Here is a 7,536-nt window from a genome sequence, read left to right on the forward strand (position 1 = left end):
TTAAGAACAAATTTATATTATACCAAATTTATATTATACCAAATTATACCAAATATTTATATTATACCAAATGCAGGAAAAAAAAACCTCAGGATGCCTAATACTGAAGCACATCCCTGAAAAGATGGTTCCACAGTTAGGTTAAAAACTGAGATTTGAACAACGCCAGATGGTTTTGCCATCGACTATTGCTACTAGTGCAGGCCAACGCAAAGCACATGCTACAGCTGCAGAACGCAGCAAGCATGCAAGTCTTCTCCAGACTTTTACTCTTCTATGAAGTTTAAGACATTTATCCAAACCATGCTTTTGTAACACCTACAGATCTCAGAAATAATCACAAATACACACCAGAGTCCTCCACTGCTGCAAAAAATGGTGCTGACAGAGCTAGAGGGATTACGGTGTTTGGGTTTTGTTGGTGGGTTCTTTGAAGAGTTATCGCAAGCCTTGCACTTCACTGCACTGGCTCAGTATCTGGCACTACTGAAATCCTACTAGCTTTCCAGAGGAAACAAATCCAGAAGGATGCAAGTCATGCCAAGGAATTCCCGCTTCATTTACACAGTAAAGGGCCATTTCTCTTTTGCATAGCAGCCAAGGGAGACATAGCATGTGGCTCCAATAACGGAAAAAGAAATCTTCGATATTTAAAGGAGTTACAGGCAAGTTGGTTAAATCCAATCTAGGCCTTCCCTGTAAGTAATTCATGAATAAAGATGAATTCAAACATAACCATTGTCATAACAACCTCATTTCAGAAAGCTAAGAATACAGTTGGTAAAAGCCATCGTTATGCATCGTTAACCAAGATTGGGGTGCTAACAGCTACTGTAAGGCCAAGACATTCTTATGCTGGCACTGGAAATCAGTTTTAGAAACAAGCTGTTACTAATATCTCCAAGCATGTGCAAAAAAAGTAATAGTTAACATCTTTGTTTTATTACCGCAAAGACAAAGATACTGAAAATACGCATATATACCTTTTAATCTGCTGAGCTCCAAGCTCAATTCTTGTTTCAAGGAGTGCAACGTGTATTTTACTGAAGACCCCTGGAGGCTAATCAAAGAGGAGCAGTTCTCCTGAACTCTGACCTACTCCATGATCAGCATAAATAAAATCAAGGGGGCATAATGCTTGCGCGTCAACAAGTTTAAGGGAGGTAAACATTTCCACAAGTGTAGCTTAGGGCTGTAAAGCTGCATTCAACTAGTCTTGCACAGTCTGACTTCTATAGAAAGTCCCCAGTACTCCCCCACATTTGAAATCCAATGCAGAGAAGGTACCTGCAGCAATCAGAACTACAGCATACGATTTTTCCAGTCATTATGCTAAAATACACCTGAACTAAAACAGCTTCAATTTTTAAAATTAAAAAATCACTTATCACAAATTAACTAAACACAGAAGTCCCCTCATTCCAGGTGCAGAGAATAAAACTTTAGTACTAAATATACTCTGCAGAAGTGTGGATTTAACCATGCCATAAATATCTGTAAGACCACACGGTTATACGAACAATCATGTGAAAGCTTGGCTAGGCAGCTCAAATACAGCTGCTTCTCTGTGCTTGGGCTAGAAACAGCATGGAAAAGTGTACAATATGAAAGCAACAGTAAGCCGATCTTACAGCAACACAAGCCACGTAATCACTTCCATTCAGGTTCCATGAGGAATATGAGCTTATCAGGCAAAACTAACTTTACTCATGCTGGGATCCCTTCTTGTACTAGCACAGCTACTCATATGCAACAGGAAAAAGCTCGAGCTTTCTAGATATGATCGGGAAATAGTAAGAAGCCGAATATCAATTTTCAAGAGAACCGTTTAGATCATAAAGCAATTCCAGGAAAGAAAAGTTGGCATCAAGTTGCATGTGAACATGCGCTTGATATGCTCCTTGTGCCTGATCCAGTTCATCTGAACAGATGTGTGAAGTTCTGACCAGAGGTGCTGCTTTCACATCCAGTCACGCCTGAAGAAAGGACAATGTATTGGGGAAAACGGTGCTTGGCTGGCTAGCTGGTCTCAAGCACAAAGCCAAGTGCATTTCAAGAGCTCCCAAGTCTCTTACTAAAACAAAGAAGTTACTCCAGCAAAAGAGGCAAGTAGGATAAATTGAGATTTCCCCAGCATGAGAGGCAGAAAAAGAATCCCATTACACTGCAATAAACACAAGAGTTTGTGAGTCACCAATTTAATTTTATACAAGTCAAACTACACGTTGTATAAAGAGTACAAGGCAGTTCTAACATTTGCTATTGCATGTTACAAAAATCAATTCAGCTATAAAGGGGAATTTTTGGGATGAGTCCTCTATTCCACAATTTAAGTGAATTGGCAACTGTGGTTTAGCAAAGCCTTTGTTAAGACTAGAACTCTAGCTCAAAGAGATTACATTTCCAACAAAGTTCAGACTTACACACAATAGGATTATAGTTCTCCTAGTCTGAAGCAAAATATGTTAACATAAATCAGTCAAAAGGGAGGGAAGACAATTTTATTTACCTAGTTTTCATATCCAATAGGTATTTGGAGGCTGACAAACCATACAACATACTAGTGACTTGGACCACATCCAAGAGACACATTAGTGTCTGACAACTGAGTGACACTTGATATTCAAGCAAAAAAAAGTCAGAAAGCTTTCATTCTTTCAAGTTTGAAACGTAGGATTTTTCAGCAATACTGTACGATACAGGTTCCAGAGTACCTTTATTACCTTTAATACAGTCACAGTATGGGGGGGAATGTTCTTTTGGCAAGTTAAGATACACACAAATGCTCCAACTTGAGTTTATTGCTGGTCTAAAATCTTCCTAGTATTGTTACCGGTTTATATAGTTTGCAGCCTGCTTCCACAAATTACAATAAACCAGAGAATTATCTGACCTGCCCAGCAAGGCAATCCTGCCTTTGGTAGCAAGCTGTAACCTATTAAGCTAATGATACCCATAGTTCTAAAACCATGAAAAAAATAGGAAAAAATGATACTTCCAAAAAAGCCCAGATTTAAGCCTGTTTATATTCAGTTTATTTTTAATATAAAAACCACTTTGCACTTAAGAGTAGTTAAGTTACTCCTGCAGAAATGCTATAAAATCAAACTTCTGGCTGAATTTCTACAAAATGGGGACTTTTCCTGCTTTGTACCACCATCCCATCTCGTATTTTCAAATTTGGGATACAAATTAAACCTTTATGCCTCATGACTTAGTTCTTAGGCCATTCACTCCTGCAAGAGAAAAAAAACCAACTTCTGAAGTACTAACATAACACTAATGGCCTGACAAGTAGGAAAATGTTCCGTAATAGTGTGCAATGTAAGAGGAGAGTTCTAGTCTTAATCTCTTGAACTAGATCTTGATCGTGAGCGAGATTTTGAACGAGATCTGGAGCGGGACCTCGATGCAGCTCTTTTGGGTGGTGACTCTGAACGAGCCTTGGCAGATGGCTGCTGCTGCGGAGAATTGGAACGAGACCTACTCCTTGACCTGGACTTAGACTTAGCGTCTCCTTTACCATTTTCTTTGGGAGATCGAGACCTGGACCTGGATCTGGACCGAGACTTCTCAGACTTCTCCTTGGATCTGCTGTGAGAGCGTGAACCCCTGTCAGACTTGGGCTTCGATTTGCTCTTTGATCTAGACTTCCTGCTTTTAGATCTGGAACGTGAGCGGTCTTTGCTTCGTGACCTGGATTTAGACCTTTCAAAAAGAGACAGAGTTTATTCTGCATGAACTGAAGTGTACTTACAGCAGTTGTAAGTATCTATCAATTAATAAGTAGCAATTCCTGTACCAACAGAAAACAGTGTATCACTTACCGCGAGCGGCTTTTGGAGACACTACGGGACCTGCTGCGGCTGCTCCTACTCCTACGACTTCTGCTTCTAGACCGTCTTCTAGATCGTGACCTAGAAACATTTAAAATGTAAATTGCCCCTTATTCTTTGTCTGGTGTGCCCTGATATGCTATCTGGCAGAGAAGAGCTGCTAAAGAACTTCTCAAAAAAAAGTACGGCCACATCAAGATGTACTATTAACCCACCTAGATTTGATATACTGCCCATGAGTTACATCTGATGTTTCACATGTGAAAAACTCTCAAACCTGGCTTTGCTCTATTACATAAAATAATGCCTTCTACATTCTCAGGCATCATCCTACTCCTAAAATATCAACTGAAGGTAACTATTGCAGGTAGGGCTACCCACACCCATTCTTAGGGTAAGCAGTCTTGATGCAGACACTGACGTGTCCCAGAAGTTACCTTGACCTGCTGCCAGAGTAAGATCGCCTATGGCTTGACCGTGGCTTGTCTTCAACCAGCCTGATCTTCCTTCCATTTATCTCTGTGCCATCCAGTTTGTCCAGGGCACGCTTCATGTCCGAGTAAGATCGGAACTCTATCACTCCTTCATTTGTACGTTCTTTGTGAGCATCTGCATAGGTTACCTCACCAGCTTGCCTCATGAAATCCTTTAGGGAGTAGATGAAGCATTACATAACCATTCCACATGCTTACGCTCTGCAAGTACATTAGCTTAAGACAAGTCTGAGCAAATTAAAGAAACATTAACTGCGTGTAAACGTTCATGCACAAATACTTCTCAATTACTTCTACCTAAATCAAAACGAACATGAATATTAAAGGAAGTTATTGCTTCCTGCTAGTCACAACAGGCTCTACGATAGAACATTAATACATACTTTCAAATCCTGCCAACTACAGCGACTGGAAAGGTTTTCAACAATCAGTCTGTACTCTGTACGAACAGGCGGTCCGTATTTATCTCTTCCAGATTGTCTCCGACTGCTATATCCGCCACCACCCCCACCTTTATTGTACAAAGAAATAAAGTTAGATTGTCTCCTAGCATGAAGAAAACTAAATGTTCTGAAAAAGTTAGTTAAACAGTTATATTTACTGGAGTAGGACTTTATTTCTCTAAGCCTCCAATAAACTTTGCAATTTTGCCATAATCTATATTAATGGCAAGTCAAACAGACTAAAATCCTACAAGTCTGTGCTCCTAAGATCTGTTAGAGAGTGACTGCTCCTTATTAGATTCACCTTGCTAAGTTTTATTTTACAGAACATTGTAAAATATAAAACTTAACTGATTACATGCATTTCTACATTTTACAAAAACGTTTACTAGTTACACTAAGTACTTACATCACAGTATGAGGTTTTTGGTGGTGGTTTGGCCACAAAACACGCAAGGTAACAGTCACCTAGTTCAGTTTAACCAGTTTTGTCTAACCCTTGGAATCCTCACCATCACCCTGCGTCTAATGGCAAAAGGCTGCTGTCGTCATGGCTTCCGGTAAGGTCAGCCAAAGGGTCATAGGGCAAGGGTCACACAATGTATGGAAAAGCCATGGCCAATCAGGAAAGGCAGTCATCTTAGCCTCAGTGGACACAGCCTCAGCCCCACTGGTCACTTTTAAATTGAAACATCAAGGACTTGTTAAAAAGTTTGAATTGAACATGCAACAATTTTAAACAACATACATTTGATTCTTTTTAAAACGACAGATACCCACCCCCCCAAACACCGAGCTTCTAGAGATTACTGAAAGATGAACCTTAGTACTTTTAATTACAGTACTAGGCCAGTTAAGTTCTATATAGCTCAGCTCAAGAAGCTATACAAGTTAGCTGAGCATAGAAATATTTACGATATCCCCCACTTAGTACAACAGATTCCTGCTTGAAAACCTCCCCCCACCCCTTCTATATATTCAACTGAAACATTCACATGAAAGTTCAGAGCTGAGTGCTTCTACCCCAATTATGCAACAGCATTTATTAACATTAGTGATGCAACATCACTGTTTCATCTAAATGCTCCCAAGAACACTGGAGCCTTTAAATTAGCAGAGCATATCATTTCTAATTAACAAGAAACCCTTTCTAGAAGGCCACAACTTTGCAGCCAGAATTGCTTCACATATTTGCCCTCGTAAGTTTCTTCGGGGATATCTGAGTGCAACGCTGGCGCCAGGAGAAACGGCTGCAGCCCTAAGCCAGCAGCTAGCTTGCTCCCAGCGATGCACCAGGTACCCCCGACTACCACGCTCGCGGAGACAGCCACACCCCACGCCCTCAGCCCCACGGGACTCGGTCCCATCCACTCAATCACCCCCGGCTCTGCCCTGCCAACACAGCCGAGCCGCCTCCCCTCGCCTCCTGCCCCTCGCCCGAAGCAGCCCTATAACCACGCAGGAAGATGGGCCCGTACTCACTGCGACTACTGTAGCTGTACCCGTCCCTGTCGCGGCGGGGGCCGCGGGCGTGCTCCACGATCACGCGCTCCCCGCACAGATCCTTGCCGTTCAGCTCGTAAACGGCATCGTCGGCGTCGCGGGAGTCCTCGAACTCCACGAAGCCGTAACTGCCGGGAGAAGAAAGGCCCCCTCAGCCACCGGCCCGGCCCCTCCGCCCCCCCCCTCCAGCGGCTCCCGGGGCAGGGGGGCCGCGCGAGCCGGGCCGGGACAAAGGGACCGGCCCCGCCGCAGCGCCCCCGCTCCCCCCGCGCCGCCGCCATCTTGAGCCGGGCGCCACGCGGCAGCGCGGCGGGAGCGGCCGACAACATGGGGGAGGAGGAAGGGAGGGGGGCGGCGGGCGCGGCCCGCCCGGCCCCGGGCACGGCGAGGGGAGCGGGGGGCGGAGGGGCGCCCGCCGGGCGGTGCCGGCCCTCGGGCCGCGGGACGGCACTCACCCGTTTTTGAGGTCGACCTCGAGCAGGCGGCCATAGCCGCTGAAGAAGCGCTGGATGTCCTTCTCCCGGACGTGGTAGCTCAGGCGGCCGATATAGACGCGCGGCATGTCCGCGGCAGAGGGGGGCAGGGAGAGGAGAGGAGAAAGAGAAAGGGGGGAAGAGAGAGAGAAAGAGAGAGGCGGCGAGAGGGCGCGGGGAGCGGCGCTGCCAGGCCCACACGCTGCCACAGCCGCGGCCTGCTCCGCAGCACAATGGCGCCCGCCGCCCGCCGCCGCTTTTATACCGGGGGGCGGGGCGCGGTGCGGACGTTACGGCGCGCGCCAGGAGGGGACGGGGAACGCGGCGCGGACGTCATCACGCTCCCGCGAGTAGGCGCTGGCGAGGCGAGGGAGGGGAGGCTGGCTACGCGCACGCGCGGAGCTCCGCGCGTGCGCTCGCGGGCGACAGGCCGCGCGAGCGCACGCGCTGGGCGCTGGCGGGCTCCGGCGAGCGGGGCGGGCCGCGCTGCTCTGCGCATGCGCAGCGGCGCCTGCCATGGGTGTTCGGGGCCGGGCCTGCGGCCCCGGGCCTTGCCCGCGCGCCTGCGGTGATGTGCGGTGCGGTGCGGTGCGGTGCGGCGATGTGCGCTGCGGTGCGGTGCCTCCTTTACCGCCGCTGAGGGGGCTGCTGCGCCCGCCGCCGCCCTCCGCCCCGTGCCTGCAGGCCAGAGCGGCCCCTCGGCCGCAGCCCGCCGGGTGGCGGCTGAGCCGGCATGGGCCGCGGTCCGGCTGTGTCAGTCAGCCCCGACCGGGCCCGCCTCAGCCAG

General features: G+C 47.1%; 1 protein-coding gene across 1 annotated transcript; it reads right to left on the reverse strand.

Moving 5' to 3' along the window:
- Positions 1-2,182: 2,182 nt before the first annotated feature.
- Positions 2,183-6,905, reverse strand: SRSF6 (serine and arginine rich splicing factor 6). The gene is made up of 6 exons (XM_072879114.1): positions 6,732-6,905; positions 6,256-6,404; positions 4,714-4,841; positions 4,274-4,482; positions 3,828-3,917; positions 2,183-3,708 (listed from the first exon to the last, which is right to left on the reverse strand). The coding sequence occupies exons 1-6, from the start codon at positions 6,836-6,838 to the stop codon at positions 3,345-3,347; spliced, it is 1,047 nt and encodes a 348-aa protein (XP_072735215.1). The 5' UTR covers positions 6,839-6,905; the 3' UTR covers positions 2,183-3,344.
- Between the last annotated feature and the right edge of the window lie 631 nt (positions 6,906-7,536).

The sequence above is a fragment of the Ciconia boyciana genome, chromosome 14 (assembly GCF_034638445.1).
Source record: "Ciconia boyciana chromosome 14, ASM3463844v1, whole genome shotgun sequence".
Taxonomy (NCBI): domain Eukaryota; kingdom Metazoa; phylum Chordata; class Aves; order Ciconiiformes; family Ciconiidae; genus Ciconia; species Ciconia boyciana.